Consider the following 21026-nt stretch of genomic DNA (forward strand, 5'->3'; position numbering starts at 1 on the left):
GAAGCATTTTAAACTGGCACTTCCTGAAAAACCCATGAAACGTGAAAATGCTGAAAAACCCTTGAAGAATGAAGCCTGAGGGCCTGAAAAGTGTCTGAATGAATAGAGAAGTTGCAAGCAGTTTGAGTGACGGCTAAAGTCCAAATCCTTTGAAGCCTGAGATTGTTTGTAAACAACAGGTGCAGCCAATTAAGCAGAGACCAGGGATGAATCTGCCTGAAAACGCCTGAAAGCCACATGTCAAACAACTGGCTCCCATGCAGAAACCTCAAGTCCTCTCTGAGAACGGGTTGGACTGTGAGAAGCTGGGGAACTTCCTGAAGTGATCTGAATTGGTTTGAATTGGGATTTTTTGGCTGGAAAAGACCTAATATTTCAGAAAATATGAAAGATATTGAAGTTGTTGAGGGAAAAAAACATACAAAAGAGAAGAACAATACCTCTGATTGCTGGCGGCATGTGTGCATGGTGTTATGGTTTCTGTACCTTTAAGAATGAAGACGTTACTAACAGTTTTGAGTGACAGCTAAAGCTAAAATCCTTTGAAGCGGCTGATTGTGTATAAACAACAGGTGCATCCAATTAAGCAGAGACACAAAGACATGAAACAAAATGAAAGGAGGTTTTCGTGAGTCCCATTAACTCTATGTTCACTCTATGTTCAGAAAAAAGGAGCTTTCAAAGAACAGACACCATCCCTACTGTGAAACATGGACAGCGCTAAGTTGTGTGATGAGGTAGCCTTGCTGTGTCCAGCAGAGGAAGTCTTGACTCTTTGCAAGGAGGACAGGTCTACTTCAACAGGATAGACATTATGAATAGTTTCGACCAATGATAAGATACCAATCCATAACAGTACAGAGCTAAAGGAACATTGTCTGTGGGTGACAATGTCTTACTGGGCATGACTAACAGGCAGAATCATGCCTACAAAGTGAGTTGTTGTAAGGTGTTGTTCCTCTATACCACAGTGGGCCTCTATTCCTGGAATAGTCAGTTTAGATTACAGTTTCTGATATATGAATATAAAAGAAATAATATTCTCCTATTCTGTACATTACTATGTCAATATTGGATCATTTGTGTTTGTCAAATACAGATCAGGGCCTATAGACTGAGCTTGCACAACAAAAGTCTCTTCTCCCATGGTGAAAAGTTTATGTGAAGAGGAGAAAGGTCAAAGAAAATATACCCAAATGAAAGGAATAACACAACTTCCCTGTGGATTGCCAACTAATGTGTTTAAAGAGCAGCTCCACTGGGATCAGTTAGTGCTTTGGAAAACACGTCTTCATAGATGACTTCATTACTAAACTTGGATTATGATTCAAATGGACAAAGTTACTGAAACAAAGTTTGTTTTAATACGTTTTTCTTTACTTTGAAACACACAACAGGTATTGAGGACATTTTCACAAAAATACTAAAATTGTAGAAAAATGTACACATAAATCTCTTGTGGTATGTTGATAAGCAGGGGAGTTCTAAGTCTATTCAAAAAGAGCAAGCATGGTTTTACTGCGATCAACCTCATTAATACATGCCCATTTTATAATTTCAAGATTCTGAATAATTAATGCGACTCAAGACTCTAGATTTTAATATGATTTGATTAAGGTTGATAGATAAAAGTGGATCTGAAACAAAAAACAAAAATAAATACTTCTGTCGTCTGTAGGATAAGAAGTTGAAGGATGTCAAGGGTATTTGTCATTGTTCATACAGTTTGTTGCTGAAGTTTGAAGAGTAATACTTGTCTCCTGTCTTATCATAGTCCTTGTAAAAAATAGTTGGTCTAAAAAAGTAAAGTTTGTTCCTAGGTGATGAAAAGTTCTTTAGAAAAACAATCCAAGGTAGAATCCAAACATAAAGTATGAGTAAAACTCTCAAAGGAGGACTATCAAAAGAAAGAGGCAGAGTCCTTGTGGACTGCCTTTTAAAGGGCAGCTCCTTTGGGATCAGTCACACAATGACCTTAAACACATTTTCTCCATAGACTCTGGTGCAAGGGATTTTTGCTCCAGACTTTGTTTTGTTTTTTTACAAGTCGAAAAATAATCAACTAAAATTGAAACCATTGTTGACAAGATTGTTCAAATTTGACAAGTATGATGCTTTACCAGACAGTCTTTAAAATATTTATGGACAAACATTTGCTGTGTTCGTGGTTCAAAAAATGCGTGTGATGCAGCAACTAAAACTTTCTGTTATGTGAGCATGACTGGCAAGGCAATCAAGCGCCGTCCTTGAGGATTATCAATTAATTTGTTCAAATAGCATATCCACAGAGAATTATTTCTGCTCTCACACCTCAACCTTGTTAATGTCCCTGATCTTCATCACCCATTCTCCTTAGACTATGCTGTAACATGTTTACCGATGAGAAAAAACAGCAAATGAAAGGTTTGATTTGACCTAAACAACAGACTAATCACAGATGTCTGTTAATGACAGCGATGACTAACTTTAAGATCATACCTCTGGAGACATGGCTAATGAATCCCTTTGATGCTGTGTGTGTGTGTGTGTGTGTGTGTGTGTGTGTGTGTGTGTGTACAGCCTTTGCCTGTGTATGACCTTTAAAGCTGAAGTCTATTGAGGGCTGATGGTTTGTTTGCTCCTCCTGTGGTCTCCTGATTACTTTCCTTCCTGGGTACACTCAGGATTATCAAAAATGTCAGGTGGTCCCCTATGTGCTATCAGTGGGAAACGCAACAAAATCCTCCTTAAGTTTATTCATGCAAGGGGAAAATGTGAGTGTGCGGCATTTAACACAAAAAGTTCTAAAAAAACAAGTCATACGTTGAGTGATGTAATATCATAACAAAAGAGTTTAGCTAAAGAGTAAAAATAGTGTAACAAGGTCTGTGATTATCATTTACTTAGGAAAAACTCTGAAATCTGAACCACTGAAATTGTTAAGCGTTAAATTCCAAAAAGATAAATATACAATCGGATTAATTTTCATCTGGATACAGTCGGTTACAGTGCAGCCTCATGAAAATAAATATCTCTACCGTACCAACGATTGATTGATTGATCATGGATCAATTCCTGATAAGTATTTAGCTGATAAGGAACTCTTTACTGTATATTTCTACAACATTGTGATTGATCGCTAAGTAGCTGAATATAGACATGAGACATTAAACGTGGTGCTAGTTCATTCGACTAGATGGCTTCCATAAGCGACTGCTGGACAGCATTGACCGCAGAGAGATACAATTCTGCTACCTACAAGTACAACAGTGAGAGTTGGCGCGACCCCTGACCCAATTCCATCATTCTATTACTGATCACCGATTAACTCCCAATGATGGAAATTGATTGAAATATGCACAGTCACAACACACTTTGTTGAGAGACCAGCAATAATACATTTAGACAACTCACAGTACAGTTGTTAAGTGCATCATGTTTGAGCAGCAAAACTGAACCAGATCCATACAGGCACATATTGATCACCACAAAATGTTACTGAAAAACACATGTGGGCTGTGAGGTGATTTTTCCTTTTAAGGGGTGATTCCTACTCTGTTAAGGGGACACTTTCTCTGGGTAACCATCCTCCCTCCTATACCTTCCATTTGTCCAGTGCTATAGCTCCACTCGTTGAAAATTATGGGTTATTGTGTTCGTTTCTGGGAACTTAGAAGTACCCTAAACTATCTGATAAGGCCTCATTTCACCATGTGGGGCATAAGACCTCCACAACATCATCTCCTGGCATTGGCCCTTCTGACACGTTTGTTTCCAGGTGAGTGCTATTCTTTCCTTCAGTTCCATTTCTGCTCTTGGCCTCCAGGTGATCTGTGGCCACCCTAGTGTCCTCTTTGTGTCCAATGTAGGGCCTCTTTGCCTTTTTGGTGCAACTGTCAGCTCCTTTCCTCAGTAACTGGCCTATCCATCTCGTTCTTTCTAGATCAACAATGAAGTCCTCCTGATCTGACACACTATAGTAGAATGATTATCATATTTATGAATGAGCTTTATTGAGAATGTGATGCAAGAAGTGTATGGTCACACACACACATACTACACTGGTATGATGCAATTAACACACATACACACACACACACACACACACACACACACACACACCTGAATCTCTTGGCACTGGCTATCCACACCACATATTAAGTCACAGATTGTTCTACAGACAAAAGTATCTTTGGTGTCCTGGTCTCACTGCACTAACTGTGGTAAGTACCAAACTACACTGCAGTCATATGGTTTAAAATACCTCAGTACAGATTAATGAAATAGCCTAAAACAACATATTTGTAAGATATTTATATTTGCTTATGTTATTCAAAAGTTGTTACAGACAGATTCTGTAAGATTCACAGTATGTAATGCACATACTGGAATACGATTACTCTTACATGGCCCAGTCTGTGGTGTACTACTGTATTTTTTTGTTTCTTCCATTGTAGAATGTTTAGCTTTTTTAAATCTTAAAACTACATTCAGACACATTCAAAATTTCAATACGTATATTATGCATCTGGAAAAATAAACACAACTTGATGACACTTTCCTACATGAGTGATGGCAAGAAAACAATGGTATGAAGGACACTGGTATAAGGAGCTTTGATGATTCTTTCACAGACTGATGATCAGTATCGGATGGTAGATTTTGTTTCCAAAATGAATATAAGTATAGCTTGGAATTGTTATTCAACTTTTACAGTTTTATGACAAAAAGACACGTATGCTGGTTTCTCTGCTACAACCATTTCAACTTCAATTATTTAAATGCATTCACTTCAAATACAACAAATATGATGGTAATTATCTTTTAGGATAATATGCAATCTTATGATTGAGACGGTGGCTTGATGCTTGGAACATTTAATCATTTATCTCTTATTATTTACTCTTGAATTGAAACATTTAAAAGGCTTTTGATATTCCAGGCTGGCTATGAGGATCATTCACTCACATCTTATATGACTTCATTTTCACTGTGTTTGTGTTATTGGGTTTGTTATAAAAACAGTTCTAAAATTTTCTAAATATGTCCCCTGTCTGCATGAATAAGCATGATTTATCTGATTTAGATATAATATATCAAAACAATAAAAGGTGTAAGACAGAGAGACAGATACTTTATTCATTCCCTTGGACAAATGACTGATATTGAAACAATAATTCATTGTGTCTTTGTTTAGATATTAACATCTTGAACTTCCAAGAGATGAATGCGTCACCAGCAAATATAACAGCGGTTATTCAGTACCGAGACTCCTTTACCAAAGCTGTGGTCAAGAACATGATTGTTGTGCTTCTCAGCATCTCCATCAACTACATCAATGCAGGCCTCATTCACACCTTCTGCAAACACCAGGTTTGAATTAATATTAACAACCAAAAGTGGTGAATTTGATGAAATAAAATGCCATTTGAAAGTTTATGAAGAGACTAGGTTTGTATTTCAGTGTTATTCTTGCTAACATCTTCATAGGTTGTCGGGTTCAGGCAGGAAAGCAGCAACCAGCTCAGCATTACAAATTCTGACCCTTGGGACCAACAGCAAACTACTATAAGAATATACACAAGTACACATCACAAGCATTATGTGTTTGACCATTGGAGGGAATACAGAAACATTAAGGCATTCTGGATGTGAAACAAGTTTATACTGTAATGATTACTCTTTTCTAAACCTTTTCTTCCCTCCCATGTGCTCTCTTCTGACCCTCCAGATATTCTACATGAATCCTCGCTATATCCTTTTTATTCATCTGGTTATCAATGACATGTTGCAAATGATAGTAGCTGTCATCCTGTTCCTCATCAGCTATATCCTCTACAGAATAAATGTCTCCCTCTGTTGTGTTTTTGTCTTGTTTGCCATTTTCACCAATGAAAATACACCTCTGAACCTTGCTTGCATGGCAGTGGAGTGCTACATCGCCATCTGTATGCCCCTCCGCCACACACAGATTTGTACAGTTAAGAGAACTGTAATACTGATTGGTCTCATCTGGATGACAAGTGTGATTTCTGGTCTCCCTGACCTCTTCATCACCCTGGCCACACAACCCTTAGGCTTTTTTCAAAGCAGAGTATTCTGTATGAGGGACAATGTCTTCCCGAATCCCCAAATTATCAAGAAGAGAGATATTACCTATATGGTCTACCTCATTATAGTGTGGCTCACCATCTTTTACACGTACCTCCGGATTCTGCTCACTGCAAAGACAGCAAACAAAGACGCCAAGAAAGCCCAGAAAACTATCCTCCTCCATGGTTTTCAGCTGCTCTTGTGTATGACTACATATGTGGCGCCACTGGTAAAATCTGCTCTGAAAAAATGGCTGCCTGAATATTATGCAGACTCACTCTTCGCTTGCTACATTGTTATACAGGTCCTGCCACGATCCATTAGTCCAATCATCTATGGGGTACGAGACAACACTTTTCGGAGGTATCTGAAAAGACATATGCTGTGTCAGTTTAAAAAACAGTAAAAACTATGCACAAAGAAAGGCGATATTTAAATTAAAGTTTTATAGCTCCCTAGCACTCTCTTTGACTCCTCAACATACCCTTACATACTTTTTTGATGCATATGCCGCCCCGTGATGCCACATGTAAAATAGGTATGACAGCATATCCCAATAGTTATGTCCTTGTTCTTATTTTGCACCCAAAGTCTGAAGTGTAAATAATACTAAATCAGTAAAGAGTTTCTCAACTACCTTTCATGTCTTGACTTAACTGCATCAAGGTTCTACCTTCTATTTAGTGTCAGTACATTCTGGCCAACGATGGATTCCCCAGACTATGACAACATGAGACATACTGTGACAGAGACTTTGCATTGCACAACTCATTTACCATCAACTTTTTTTCAGTATGGACCTCTTTAATATAACAAGCCCCCCCCCCCCCCCCCCCCTCGCACACATACACACACACAGTTTATCTCCTACTCTATGAGCATGTATTTTCAACACACACTCACACACGTGCACATGCCCAAATCTCTTGACACTGGCTATCCACACCACATATTAAGTCACAGATTGTTCTACAGCCATACGTATCTTTGGTGTCCTGGTCTCACTACATTAACTGTGGTAAGTACCAAACTACACTGCAGTCATATGGTTAACAATACCACAGTACAGATGAATGAAATAGCCTAACATATTTATCAGATATCTTTATTTGCTTATTGTAGTTAACAGTTGTGACTGACAAATACTGCACATCATTATGTTATGCACATATTGTCAAAAGACACAGATTACCCTTACATGGTCCAGTCTGTGGTGTATGTTGTACTACTGTATTTGTTTCTATTTCTTCCATTGTAGAATTTTTTTATTTTTTTTATCACATTTTAAATTTCAATACGTATATTATGCATCTGGAAAAAATAAAAACAACTTGATGACACTTTCATACATGAGTGATGGCAAGAAAACAATGGTATGAAGGACACTGGTATAAGGAGCTTTGATGATTCTTTCACAGACTGATGATCAGTATTGGATGGTAGATTCTGTTTTCAAAATGAATAAAGGTAAAGCTAATTTTTTTTTTAAAGGTTATTTATTTTTAATATAAGTATAACTTGGAATTGTTATTCAACTTTAGCAGTTCTATGACAGAAAGACACCGTATGCTGGTCTGTCTGCTAAAACCACTTCAACTTCAATTATTTAAATGCATTCACTTCAAATGCAAAAAAAATTGTTGATCATTATTATTTTTTAGGATAATATGCGATCTTCTAATTAAGGTGAACAAAATGATCACTTGAATAATTTAACCCCTGAGACTGAAATTAGCCAAAGGTGGCTTGATGCTTGGAACATACTCTATAATTTTTCATCCATTATTATCTACTATTTAATTGAAACATTTTATAGGCTTTTGATATTGCAGGCTGGCTATGAGGATCATTCACTCACATGCAAAATGACTTGATTTTCACTGTTGTTGTGGTTTTGGGTTTGTTATAAAAACAGTTCTATATTTTCTAAATATGTCCCCTATCTGCATCGATAAGCGTGATTTACCAGATTTCAACATAAGAACAACAAAATGTGTTGCATCATTTGTAGGACACAACATTGAAGTATGAGGATAACAAGAAAGCTATCCACCATATTAAGGCTGGTCAATCAGAACAGAGAAAGGCAGATTATAGCATTGTAAAGTTTCCCCAAATTTCAGAGCAATAATTTGGCACTATCTCTATTTGGCCTTTATATATGACAATACAGTTCATGTATTTGGTAAAGCCAAGCTGTTCTATCCAGCAAAGTGCTATATTCATTATTTCTTTTATTTAGGCCAGGAGAGTAATTTATTATAGGATTTAATCATTACACGCTGTTACTGATATTGAAACAATAATTCATTGTGTCTTTTTTTAGATATTAACATCTTGAACTTCCAAGACATGAATGCGTCACCAGCAAATATAACAGCGGTTATTCAGTACCGAGACTCCTTTACCAAAGCTGTGGTCAAGAACATGACTGTTGTGCTTCTAAGCATCTCCATCAACTACATCAATGCAGGCCTCATTCACACCTTCTGCAAACACCAGGTTTGAATTGATTTTCAACAAAAAACAATAATGATGAATTTGATGAAAGAAAATGCCATTTGGAAGTTTCTGAAGAGACAATGTTTGTAATTCAGTTTTATCCTTGCCAAAATCTTCATAGGTTGTGGGTTTGGGGCATAAACGCAGCAACCACTAGTGCTTTCAATGAGTCCAACTGCTATTGCAGAAAAGCAGAAAGCATGTGTGGGAAGCTCAGTATTACAAATTCCGACCCTTGCAACCAACAGCAAACTACTATAAACATGTAAACAAGTAGACATCACAATCATTATGTGTTTGTCCATGGGATGGAATACAGAAACATTATAGTCATTCTGGATGTGAAACAAGTTTACACTGTAATGATTTTCTAAACCTTTTCTTCCCTCCCATGTGCTCTCTTCTGACCCTCCAGATATTCTACATGAATCCTCGCTATATCCTTTTTATTCATCTGGTCATCAATGACATGATGCAAATGATGCTGTCCATCACCCTGTTCCTCATCAGCTATATCCTCTACAGAATAAATGTCTCCCTCTGTTGTGTTTTTATCTTACTTGCCATTTTCACCAGTGAAAATACACCTTTGAACCTTGCTTGCATGGCAGTGGAGTGCTTCATCGCCATCTGTGTGCCCCTCCGCCACACACAGATTTGTACAGTAAAGAGAACTGTATTACTGATTGGTCTCATCTGGATGACAAGTATGATTTCTGTTCTCCCTGACCTCTTCATCACTCTGGCCACACAACCCTTAGGCTTTTTTCAAACTAGAGTGTTCTGTCTCAGGGAAACTGCCTTCCCAAATCCCCACATTACCAAGAAGAGAGATATTACCTATATGGTCTACCTCATTATAGTGTGGCTCACCATCTTTTACACTTACTTCCGGATTCTGCTCACTGCGAAGACAGCTAACAAAGACGCCAAGAAAGCCCAGAAAACTATCCTCCTCCATGGTTTTCAGCTGCTCTTGTGTATGACTACATATGTGGCGCCACTGGTAAAATCTGCTCTGAAAGAATGGCTGCCTGAATATTATGCAGACTCACTCTTCGCTTGCTACATTGTTGTACAGGTCCTGCCACGATCCATTAGTCCAATCATCTATGGCGTACGAGACAACACTTTTCGGAAGTATCTGAAAAGACATATGCTGTGTCAGTTTAAAAAACAGTGAGAAACTTTGCACAAAGAAAGGCATTTTTAACATAAAGTTTTTTAGCTCTGAAACACTCTCTTTGACTCCTCAACATACATTAACATACTTTTTTGATGCATACCCACCCGTGATGCCACATGTATAATGGTTATGACAGGATACACTGTGTTCTCAATGCACGGGCTGTAAAACTTAGCTCAATGATCATTTAGCTCTCTCTTTCCCCTTATGCCCTTGTTACTGCCTTTGGCCCTATGAAACTGTTCATGTAAGGGAAAACCAAACACAGTTCGATCCCTGTGAGCCCCTTCATGAGTATCAGGGTGTTTTTTATTTATCGTATCCCTGATAGCTATGGCATCAATGGATTCCTGAAGAGAGCACACCTAGAACTATTATCTGAAGCCTTGTAAGCTAAGGGTTTAAAAAGGCTTCAGATCATAATTGGCTCTTTAAGCTGAGGGTTTGAGAAGCGTTCAAAGATTTCCGGAGCAGTTTCCTGCTGATTAGCAGTCTTTTTAGAGTTTTTTCTAATTTCAGTTATCCCAATAGTCATGTTCTCTGTGTATTCCTTGTTCTTATTTTGCAAAGGCAAAGTCTGAAGTGTAAATAATACTACATCAGTAAAGAGTTTCTCAACTACCTGTCATGTCTTGACTTAACTGCATCTGGGTTCTACCTTCTATTTAGTGTCAGTACATTCTGGCCAACGATGGATCCCACAGACTATGAAGACATGAGACATACTGTGACAGAGACTTTGCATTGCACAACTCATTTACCGTCAACTTTTTGGAGTATGGACCGTTTTTATGTAATAACAGTATGGTCACACATATTACTGTAATGACATTTACAAACGCACGCACGCACGCACGCACGCACGCACGCACGCACGCACGCACGCACGCACGCACGCACGCACGCACGCACGCACGCACGCACGCACACGCACACACACACACACACACACACACACAGAGCACAGTATATCTACTACTCTATGAGCATGTATTCAACACACACTCGCGCATGCCTGAATCTATTGACACTGGCTATCCACACCACATATTAAGTCACAGATTGTTCTACAGTCATAGGTATCTTTGGTGTCCTGGTCTCACTACATTAACTGTGGTAAGTACCAAACTACACTGCAGTCATATGGTTTACAATACCACAGTACAAATGAATGAAATAGCCTAACATATTTATCAGATATCTTTATTTGCTTATTGTAGTTAACAGTTGTGACTGACAAATACTGCACATCATTATGTTATGCACATATTGTCAAAAGACACAGATTACCCTTACATGGTCCAGTCTGTGGTGTATGTTGTACTACTGTATTTGATTCTATTTCTTCCATTGCAGAATATTAAGCTTTTTTAAATCTTAAAACTACATTTGTTCAATACTCAAATTATATATCATTCATACATGAATGATGGCAGGAAAACAATGCTAAAACAGTGTTGAAATGATTCTGATGATCAAAGGAGTATTCTTCCACAGACTGATGATCAGTATTGGATGGTAGAATTTGTTTGCAAAATGAATATAAGTATAACTTGGAATTGTTTTCAACTTTAGCAGTTTTATGACAAAAAGACACCGTATGCTGGTCTCTCTGCTACGACTATTTCAAGTACAATTATTTAAATGCATTCACTTCATATACAACGAATATGTTAATTATTATCTTATAGGATAATATGTAATCTTATGATTGAGGCGAACAAAATGATCACCTAAATAATTTAACATGTGAGACGGACAATATCTGAAGGTGGCTTGATGCTTGGAACATACTCTATAATTATTTGTCCATTATTATTTACTATTTAATTAAAACATTTTAGAGGCTTTTGATATTGCAGGCTGGCTATGAAGATCATTCAATCACATGCTTAATGACTTCATTTACACTGTTGTTGTGTTATTGGGTTTGTTATAAAAACAGTTCTACATTTTCTAAATATGTCCCCTATCTGCATGGATAAGCTTGATTTATCTTATTTAGATATAATGTATAAGAACAAGAATAAAATGTGTCAGACAGACAGACAGACAGACTAACAGACAGATACTTTATTCATTCCCTCCGACAAATGACTGATATTGGACAAATAATTCATTATCTCTTTTACTAGATATTAACATCTTGAACTTCCAAGAGATGAATGCGTCACCAGCAAATATAACAGCGGTTATTCAGTACCGAGACTCCTTTACCAAAGCTGTGGTCAAGAACGTGATTGTTGTGCTTCTCAGCATCTCCATCAACTACATCAATGTGGGCCTCATTCACACCTTCTGCAAACACCAGGTTTGAATTGATTTTTAAAAACAAATAGTTATGAAGTTAATTAAATAAAATGCCATTTTGAAGTTTATGAAGAGACTCAGTTTGTATTTCAGTTTTATCCTTGCCAACATTTTCATAGGTTGTGTGGTTCAAACAGAAAAAGCAGCAACCAGCCCAGCTTTACAAATTCTGACCCTTGCAACCAACAGCAAACTACTATAAACATATACACAGGAACACATCACAATCATTATGTGTTTGACCATTGGAGGGAATACAGAAACATTAAGGCATTCTGGATGAGACACAAGTTTATACTTTAATGATTACTCTTTTCTAAACCTTTTCTTCCCTCCCATGTGCTCTCTTCTGACCCTCCAGATATTCTACATGAATCCTCGCTATATCCTCTTTATTCATCTGGTCATCAATGACATGATGCAAACGATAGTAGCTGTCACCATGTTCCTCATCAGCTATATCCTCTACAGAATAAATGTCTCCATCTGTTGTGTTTTTGTCTTACTTGCCATTTTCACCAGTGAAAATACACCTTTGAACCTTGCTTGCATGGCAGTGGAGTGCTACATCGCCATCTGTATGCCCCTCCGCCACACACAGATTTGTACAGTAAAGAGAACTGTAATACTGATCGGTCTCATCTGGATGACAAGTGTGATTTCTGGTCTCCCTGACCTCTTCATCACCATGGCCACACAACCCTTAGGCTTTTTTCAAAGTAGAGTGTTCTGTATGAGGGACATTGCTTTCCCGAATCCCCAAATTACCAAGAAGAGAGATATTACCTATATGGTCTACCTCAGCATAGTGTGGCTCACCATCTTTTACACGTACCTCCGGATTCTGCTCACTGCGAAGACAGCTAACAAAGACGCCAAGAAAGCCCAGAAAACTATCCTCCTCCATGGTTTTCAGCTGCTATTGTGTATGACTACATATGTGGCGCCACTGACAGAAGCTGCTTTGAAAGAATGGCTGCCTGAATATTATGCAGACTCACTCTTCGTTTGCTACATTGTTATACAGGTCCTGCCACGATCCATTAGTCCAATCATCTATGGTGTACGAGACAACACTTTTCGGAGGTATCTGAAAAGACATATGCTGTGTCAATTCAGAAAACAGTGAGAAACTATGTACAAAGAAAGGCATTTTTTACATAAAGCTTTATAGCTCTCAAGCACTCTCTTTGACTCCTCAACATACCCTAACATACTTTTTTGATGCATACCCACCCGGGATGCTACATGTATAATGGTTATGACAGGATACACTGCGTGCTAAATGCAAAGGCCACAAAACTTTACTCAATGATCATTTGGCTCTGTCTTTCCCCTTATGCCCTTGTTACTCCCGTTGGCCCTATGAAACTGTTCATGTAAGGGAAAACCAAACACAGTTCGATCCCTGTGAGCCCCTTCATGAGTATCAGGGTGTTTTTTATTTATCGTATCCCTGATAGCACTGGCATCAATGGATTCATGCAGAGAGCAAACCTAGAGCTAACTATCATCTGTAGCCTTGTAAGCTAAGGGTTTAAAAAGGCTTCAGATCATAATTGGCTCTATAAGCTGAGGGTATGAGAAGCGTTCAAAGATTTCCTGAACAATTTCCTGCCGATCAGCAGTCTTTTTGGAGTTTTTTCTAATTTCAGTTATCCCAATAGTCATGTTCTCTGTGTATTCCCCTTATTTTGCAATGGCAAAGTCTGAAGTGTAAATAATACTACATCAGTAAAGAGTTTCTCAACTACCTGTCATGTCTTGACTTAACTGCATCTGGGTCCTACCTTCTATTTAGTGTCAGTACATTCTGGCCAACGATGGATCCCACAGACTATGAAGACATGAGACATACTGTGACTGAGACTTTGAATTGCACAACTCATTTACCGTCAACTTTTTTGAGTATGGACCTTTTTTAGATAATAACAGTATGGTCACATGGACACATTGCTGTAATGACATTTACAACACACACACAAACACACACACACACACACACACACACACACACACACACACACACACACACACACACACACACACAGTATATCTCCTACTCTATGAGCATGTATTCAACACACACTCACACACGTGCCAAGCCCGCATGTCTTGACACTGGCTATCAACACCACATATTAAGTCACAGATTGTTCTACAGTCATAGGTATCTTTGGTGTCCTGGTCTCACTGCATTAACTGTGGTAAGTACCAAACTACACTGCAGTCATATGGTTTAAAATACCACAGTACAGATGAATGAAATAGACCACAACAACATATTTATCATATATCTATATTTGCTTATTTTAGTCTCAGTTATGACTGACAAATACTGTATATCATTATGTTATACACATACTGACAAATGTGAGGATAACCCTTACATGGTCCAGTCTGTGGTGTATGTTGTACTACTGTATTTGTTTCTTTTTCTTCCATTGCAGAATATTTTGCTTTTTAAAATCTTCAAACTACATTTGTTCAATACTTAAATTGTAAATCTTTCATACATGAATGATGGCAGGAAACAATGCTATATAGGACAGTGTTAAAAGGATTTTTGATGATCAAAAGAGTATTCTTCCACAGACTGATGATCAGTATTGGATGGTAGATTTTGTTCCTAAAATGAATATTAATATAACTTGGAATTGTTTTTCAACTTAAGCAGTTTTATGACAAAAAGACACCGTATGCTGGTCTCTCTGCTAAACCATTTCAACTTCAATTATTTAAATGCATTCACTTCAAATACAACAAACATGACGATTATTATGTTTTAGGATAATATGCAATCTTATGATTGAGGCGAACAAAATGATCACCTGAATAATTTAACATGTGAGACTGAAAATATCTAAAGGTGGCTTGATGCTTGGAACATTTAAGTAATTATCTATTATTATTCACAATTTCATTAAAACATTTTAAAGGCTTTTGATATTGCAGGCTGGCTATGAGGATCATTCACTTACATGCAAAATGACTTCATTTTCACTGTTGTTGTGGATTTGGGTTTGTTAAAAAAACAGTTCCACATTTTCTAAATATGTCCCCTATCTGCATGGAGAAGCTTGATTTATCTGATTTAGATATAATGTATAAGAACAAGAATAAAATGTGTTTTTTGCACTAGGACAGAATTAGCACAGTACTTTTCTAATATTTTTGTCGTATCATATTTAGGACACAGCATTGAAGTATGAGGATAACAAGAAAGCTATCCACCATAACAAGGCTGGTCAATCAGCACAGAGGAAGGCAGATCATTGCATTGTAAAGGTTTCCCCACATTTCAAAGCAATAACATGGCACAATCTCCATTTGGCCTTTATATATGGCAATACAGTTTATGTATTGATTAAGCCAAGCTGTTCTATCCAGCAAAGTGCTGCATTCATAATCTCTTTTATTTAAGCCAGGAGAGTCATTTATTACGGCATTTAATCATTGCACATCAATAGATAGACGGACAGACAAACAGATACTGAATTTATCCCACTGGAAAAATTACTGATATTGGACCAATAATTCATTATCTCTTTTACTAGATATTAACATCTTGAACTTCCAAGAGATGAATGCGTCACCAGCAAATATAACAGCGGTTATTCAGTACCGAGACTCCTTTACCAAAGCTGTGGTCAAGAACATGATTGTTGTGCTTCTAAGCATCTCCATCAACTACATCAATGTGGGCCTCATTCACACCTTCTGCAAACACCAGGTTTGTTATGAATTTGATAAAATAAAATGCCATTTGAAAGTTTATGAAGAGACTAAGTTTGTAATTCAGTTTAATCCTTGCCAACATCTTCATAGGTTGTGGGGATCAGGCAGGAAAGCAGCAACCAGCTCAGTATTACAAATTCTGACCCTTGCAACCAACAGCAAACTACTATAAACATATACACAGGAACACATCACAATCGTTATGTGTATGACCATTGGAGGGAATACAGAAACATTATAGGCATTCTGGATGTGAAACAAGTTTATACTGTAATGATTACTCTTTTCTAAACCTTTTCTTCACTCCCATGTGCTCTCTTCTGACCCTCCAGATATTCTACATGAATCCTCGCTATATCCTTTTTATTCATCTGGTTATCAATGACATGTTGCAAATGATAGTGACCGTCACCATGTTCCTCATCAGCTATATCCTCTACAGAATAAATGTCTCCATCTGTTGTGTTTTTGTCTTGTTTGCCATTTTCACCAATGAAAATACACCTCTGAACCTTGCATGCATGGCAATTGAGTGCTTCATCGCCATCTGTATGCCCCTCCGCCACACACAGATTTGTACAGTCAAGAGAACTGTAATACTGATTGGTCTCATCTGGATGACAAGTGTGATTTCTGGTCTCCCTGACCTCTTCATCACCATGGCCACACAACCCTTAGGCTTTTTTCAAAGCAGAGTGTTCTGTATAAGGGACATTGCCTTCCCCAATCCCCAAATTATGAAGAAGAGAAATATTACCTATATGGTCTACCTCAGTATAGTGTGGCTCACCATCTTTTACACGTACCTCCGGATTCTGCTCACTGCGAAGACAGCTAACAAAGACGCCAAGAAAGCCCAGAAAACTATCCTCCTCCATGGTTTTCAGCTGCTCTTGTGTATGACTACATATGCGGAACCACTAGTAAAATCTGCTTTGAAAAAATTGCTGCCTGAATATTACACAGACTCACTCTTCGCTTGCTACATTGTTATACAGGTCCTGCCACGATCCATTAGTCCAATCATCTATGGCGTACGAGACAACACTTTTCGGAGGTATCTGAAAAGACATATGCTGTGTCAATTCAGAAAACAGTGAGAAACTATGTACAAAGAAAGGCATTTTTAACATAAAGTTTATTAGTTCCCAAGCACTCTCTCTGATTCTCAACATACCCTAACATACTTTTTTGATGCATACCCACCCGTGATGCCACATGTATAATGGTTATGACAGGATACACTGTGTGCTCAATGCACAGGCCGTAAAACTTAGCTCAATGATCATTTTTCTCTCTCTTTCCCCTTATGCCCTTGTTACTCCCTTTGGCCCTATGAAACTGTTCATGTAAGGGAAAACCAAACACAGTTCGATCCCTGTGAGCCCCTTCATGATTATCAGTGTGTTTTTTTATTTATCGTATCCCTGATAGCTATGGCATCAATGGATTCCTGCAGAGAGCAAACCTAGAGCTAACTATCATCTGTAGCCCTTTTACGTTAAGGGTTTAAAAAGGCTATAGATCATAACTGGCTCTATAAGCTGACTATTTCCTGCTGATTAGCAGTCTTTTTGGAGTTTTTTCTAATTTCAGTTATCCCAATAGTCATGTTCTCTGTGTATTCCTTGTTTTTATTCTGCAATGGCAAAGTCTGAAGTGTAAATAATACTACATCAGTAAAGAGTTTCTCAACTACCTGTCATGTCTTGACTTAACTGCATCTGGGTTCTACCTTCTATTTAGTGTCAGTACATTCTGGCCAACGATGGATCCCACAGACTATGAAGACATGAGACATACTGTGACAGAGACTTTGCATTGCACAACTCATTTACCATCAACTTTTTTGAGTATGGACCTGTTTTATATAATAATAGTATGGTCACACACATACACCCCCCCCACACACACAAACACACACACACACACACACAGACACATACACACACAGTATATCTACTACTCTATGAGCATGTTTTCAACACACACTCACACAAGTGCACATGCCCAACGCTCTTGGCACTGGCTATCCACACCACATATTAAGTCACAGATTGTTCTACAGTCATAGGTATCTTTGGTGTCCTGGTCTCACTACATTAACTGTGGTAAGTACCAAACTACACTGCAGTCATATGGTTTATGGATATCTTTATTTGCTCAATGTAGTTAACAGTTGTGACTGTCAAATACTGTAAATCATTATGTTATTACTTTATTTGTTTCTATATCTTCCCTTGTAGAATATTTTTGCTTCTTTAAATCTTAAAACTACATTTGTTCAATACTTAAATTATACATCTTTCATACATGAATGATCGCAAGAAAACAATGTTATGAAGAAAGCTCTAAAAGGAGCTTTAATGATCAAATAATTATACTTTCACAGACAGATGATCAGTATTGGATGGTAGATATTGTTTTCTAAATGAATATAACTTGGAATTGTTTTTCAACTTTAGCAGTTCTATGCCAAAAAGACACCGTATGCTGGTCTCTCTGCTAAAACCATTTCAACTTCAATCATTTAAATGTATTCACTTCAAATGCAACAAATATGTTGATTATTATCTTTTAGGATAATATGCAATCTTCTAATTGAGGTGAGCAAAATGATCACCTGAATAATCTAACTTAACACGAAAGACTAACAATATCTAACGGTGGCTTGATGCTTGGAACATTTTATTATTTATCTATTATCATTTACAATTTCAATTCAACATTTTAAAGGCTTTTGATATTGCAGGCTGGCTATGAGGATCATTCATTCACATGCTAAATGACTTCATTTTCACTGTTGTTGTGTTATTGGGCTTGTTATAAAAAACAGTTCTACATTTTGTAAATATGTCCCCTATCTGCATGGATAAGCATGATTTATCTGATTTCAATAGAATGTATAATAAAGGTGATGGATTATTTGTCATTGTTAACTAATAATTTGTCAAAAACTGCATTCGATTTGTGACTGACAAAGGCGCTATCCATTTTTGACCTTTAAATGTGACAATACAGGCTTTACTGTATATTGATAAAGCCAAGCTGTTCTATCCAGCAAAGTGCTGCATTTGTAATCTCATTTATTTAAGCCAGTAGGGAAATTTATTACAGTATTTAATCATTGCACACTGTAACTGATATTAAACAATAATTCATTGTCTCTTTTATTAGATATAAACATCTTGAACTTCCAAGAGATGAATGCGTCACAAGCAAATGTAAAAGTGGTTATTCAGTACCGAGACTCCTTTACCAAAGCTGTGGTCAAGAACATGATTGCTGTGGTTTTCTGCATCTCCATCAACTGCATCAATATAAGCCTCATTCACACCTTCTGCAAACACCAGGTCTGAGTATATTCAATAACCAATAGTGATGAATCTAATGACATAAATTGCCATCTAAAAGTAAATGAAGAGTGTTTGTAATTTGGCTTTATTCTTGCTAACATGTTCATAGGTTGTGGGTTTGGGGCATGATTGCAGCAACCGCCAGTACTTTCTATGAGTCCAACTGCTATTGCAGAAAAGCAGAAAGCTTGTAGGGCTTGTGGGAAGCTCAGTATTACAAATTCTGACCGACAGCAAGCTACTACAAAAAGCTACATGCTACTTTTTGGGGGTGGCAGTGGCTCAGTCCATAGGGGATGTGGCTTGGGAACCGGAGGGCAGCCGGTTGGAGTCCCCTGTGGACCAAAAAGCGCGGACTGGCAGCCGAAGAGTTGCCAGTTTACCTCCAGGGCACTGCCGAGATACCCTTGAGCAAGGCACCGAACCCCCAACCTGCTCCACCGCAACATTTCTAAACTATGGTATTAAAAAGGGTGTTCTTTTCTTCTTCTATAAACATATTCACAAGTACACATGTCAAACATGATGTGTGTCCATGGGATGGAAACATTTCAGGTATTCTGGATGTGAAACAAGTTTATACTGTAATGATTACTCTTTTCTAAACCTTTTCTTCCCTCTCATGTGACCCTCCAGATATTCTACATGAATCCTCGCTATATCCTTTTTATTCATCTGGTCATCAATGACATGATTCAAATGATACTGTCCATCACCCTGTTCCTCATCAGCTATATCCTCTACAGAATAAATGTCTCCCTCTGTTGTGTTTTTGTCTTGTTTGCCCTTTTGACCAATGAAAATACACCTCTGAACCTTGCATGCATGGCAATTGAGTGCTTCATCGCCATCTGTATGCCCCTCCGCCACACACAGATTTGTACAGTAAAGAGAACTGTATTACTGATTGGTCTCATCTGGATGACAAGTGTGATTTCTGTTCTCCCTGACCTCTTCATCACTCTGGCCACACAACCCTTAAGCTTTTTTCAGACTAGAGTGTTCTGTATGAGGGAAACTGCCTTCCCAAATCCGCACATTACCAAGAAGAGAGATATTACCTATATGGTCTACCTCAGTATAGTGTGGCTCACCATCTTTTACACGTACCTCCGGATTCTGCTCACTGCGAAGACAGCTAACAAAGACGCCAAGAAAGCCCAGAAAACTATCCTCCTCCATGGTTTTCAGCTGCTCTTGTGTATGACTACATATGTGACGCCACTGACAGAATCTGCTCTGAAAAAATGGCTGCCTGAATATTATGCAGACTCACTCTTCGCTTGCTACATTGTTGTACAGGTCCTGCCACGATCCATTAGTCCAATCATCTATGGCGTACGAGACAACACTTTTCGGAGGTATCTGAAAAGACATATGCTGTGCCAATTAGAAAACAGAAAGTAACCATGCCGATGAAGGAGGCATTTTTTGACATCATGTTTTATTGTAGCCAAGCACTCTCACTGACTGCTAAACATACCCTAACATACATATTTCAGTGGATATGTACCCGTGATGCCACATGCCCTATGAAACTGTTCATGTAAGTGAAAATCTAACACAGTCCGATTCATATGAGCCCCTGCATGAGTATCAGTGTGTTTTGTATTTATCTTTCACCTGGCAGCAAGGCCATCAATGGATTCATGCAGAGCACACCTAGAGCTAACTAATATCTCTAGCCTTTTTAAGTCTTTTTAAGCTTCAAAGAATTCTATTCTATAATCACGATAGTTTTGTTCTCTGTCTATTCCCGTCTATTTTGCAATGGCAACGTCTCAAGTGTAAATAATACTACATCAGTAAAGAGTTTCTCAACTACCTGTCATGTTTTGACTGAACTGCATCTGGGTTCTACC

The 21026-nt window shown here is 37.9% G+C and overlaps 5 protein-coding genes across 5 annotated transcripts; all 5 read left to right on the plus strand.

The window, feature by feature from the left end:
- Positions 1-5202: 5202 nt before the first annotated feature.
- LOC142996372 (odorant receptor 131-2-like) lies at positions 5203-6478 on the plus strand. Its single transcript, XM_076147350.1, has 2 exons — positions 5203-5352; positions 5711-6478. Exons 1-2 carry the CDS (start codon positions 5203-5205, stop codon positions 6476-6478), a joined length of 918 nt encoding a protein of 305 aa, XP_076003465.1.
- Positions 6479-8424: 1946 nt separating this feature from the next.
- LOC142996379 (odorant receptor 131-2-like) lies at positions 8425-9757 on the plus strand. The gene is made up of 2 exons (XM_076147357.1): positions 8425-8574; positions 8990-9757. The coding sequence occupies exons 1-2, from the start codon at positions 8425-8427 to the stop codon at positions 9755-9757; spliced, it is 918 nt and encodes a 305-aa protein (XP_076003472.1).
- Positions 9758-11921: 2164 nt separating this feature from the next.
- On the plus strand, positions 11922-13199 carry LOC142996377 (odorant receptor 131-2-like). The gene is made up of 2 exons (XM_076147354.1): positions 11922-12071; positions 12432-13199. Exons 1-2 carry the CDS (start codon positions 11922-11924, stop codon positions 13197-13199), a joined length of 918 nt encoding a protein of 305 aa, XP_076003469.1.
- A 2454-nt stretch (positions 13200-15653) lies between these two features.
- LOC142996378 (odorant receptor 131-2-like) lies at positions 15654-16908 on the plus strand. The gene is made up of 2 exons (XM_076147356.1): positions 15654-15803; positions 16141-16908. The coding sequence occupies exons 1-2, from the start codon at positions 15654-15656 to the stop codon at positions 16906-16908; spliced, it is 918 nt and encodes a 305-aa protein (XP_076003471.1).
- Positions 16909-19011: 2103 nt separating this feature from the next.
- LOC142996207 (odorant receptor 131-2-like) lies at positions 19012-20571 on the plus strand. The gene is made up of 2 exons (XM_076147108.1): positions 19012-19161; positions 19801-20571. The coding sequence occupies exons 1-2, from the start codon at positions 19012-19014 to the stop codon at positions 20569-20571; spliced, it is 921 nt and encodes a 306-aa protein (XP_076003223.1).
- Positions 20572-21026: the final 455 nt, after the last annotated feature.

The sequence above is a fragment of the Genypterus blacodes genome, unplaced genomic scaffold, assembly GCF_046128005.1.
Source record: "Genypterus blacodes isolate CSIRO-AG114 ecotype Tasmania unplaced genomic scaffold, CSIRO-AGI_Gbla_v1 ptg000037l_1, whole genome shotgun sequence".
NCBI classification, from domain to species: Eukaryota; Metazoa; Chordata; class Actinopteri; order Ophidiiformes; family Ophidiidae; genus Genypterus; species Genypterus blacodes.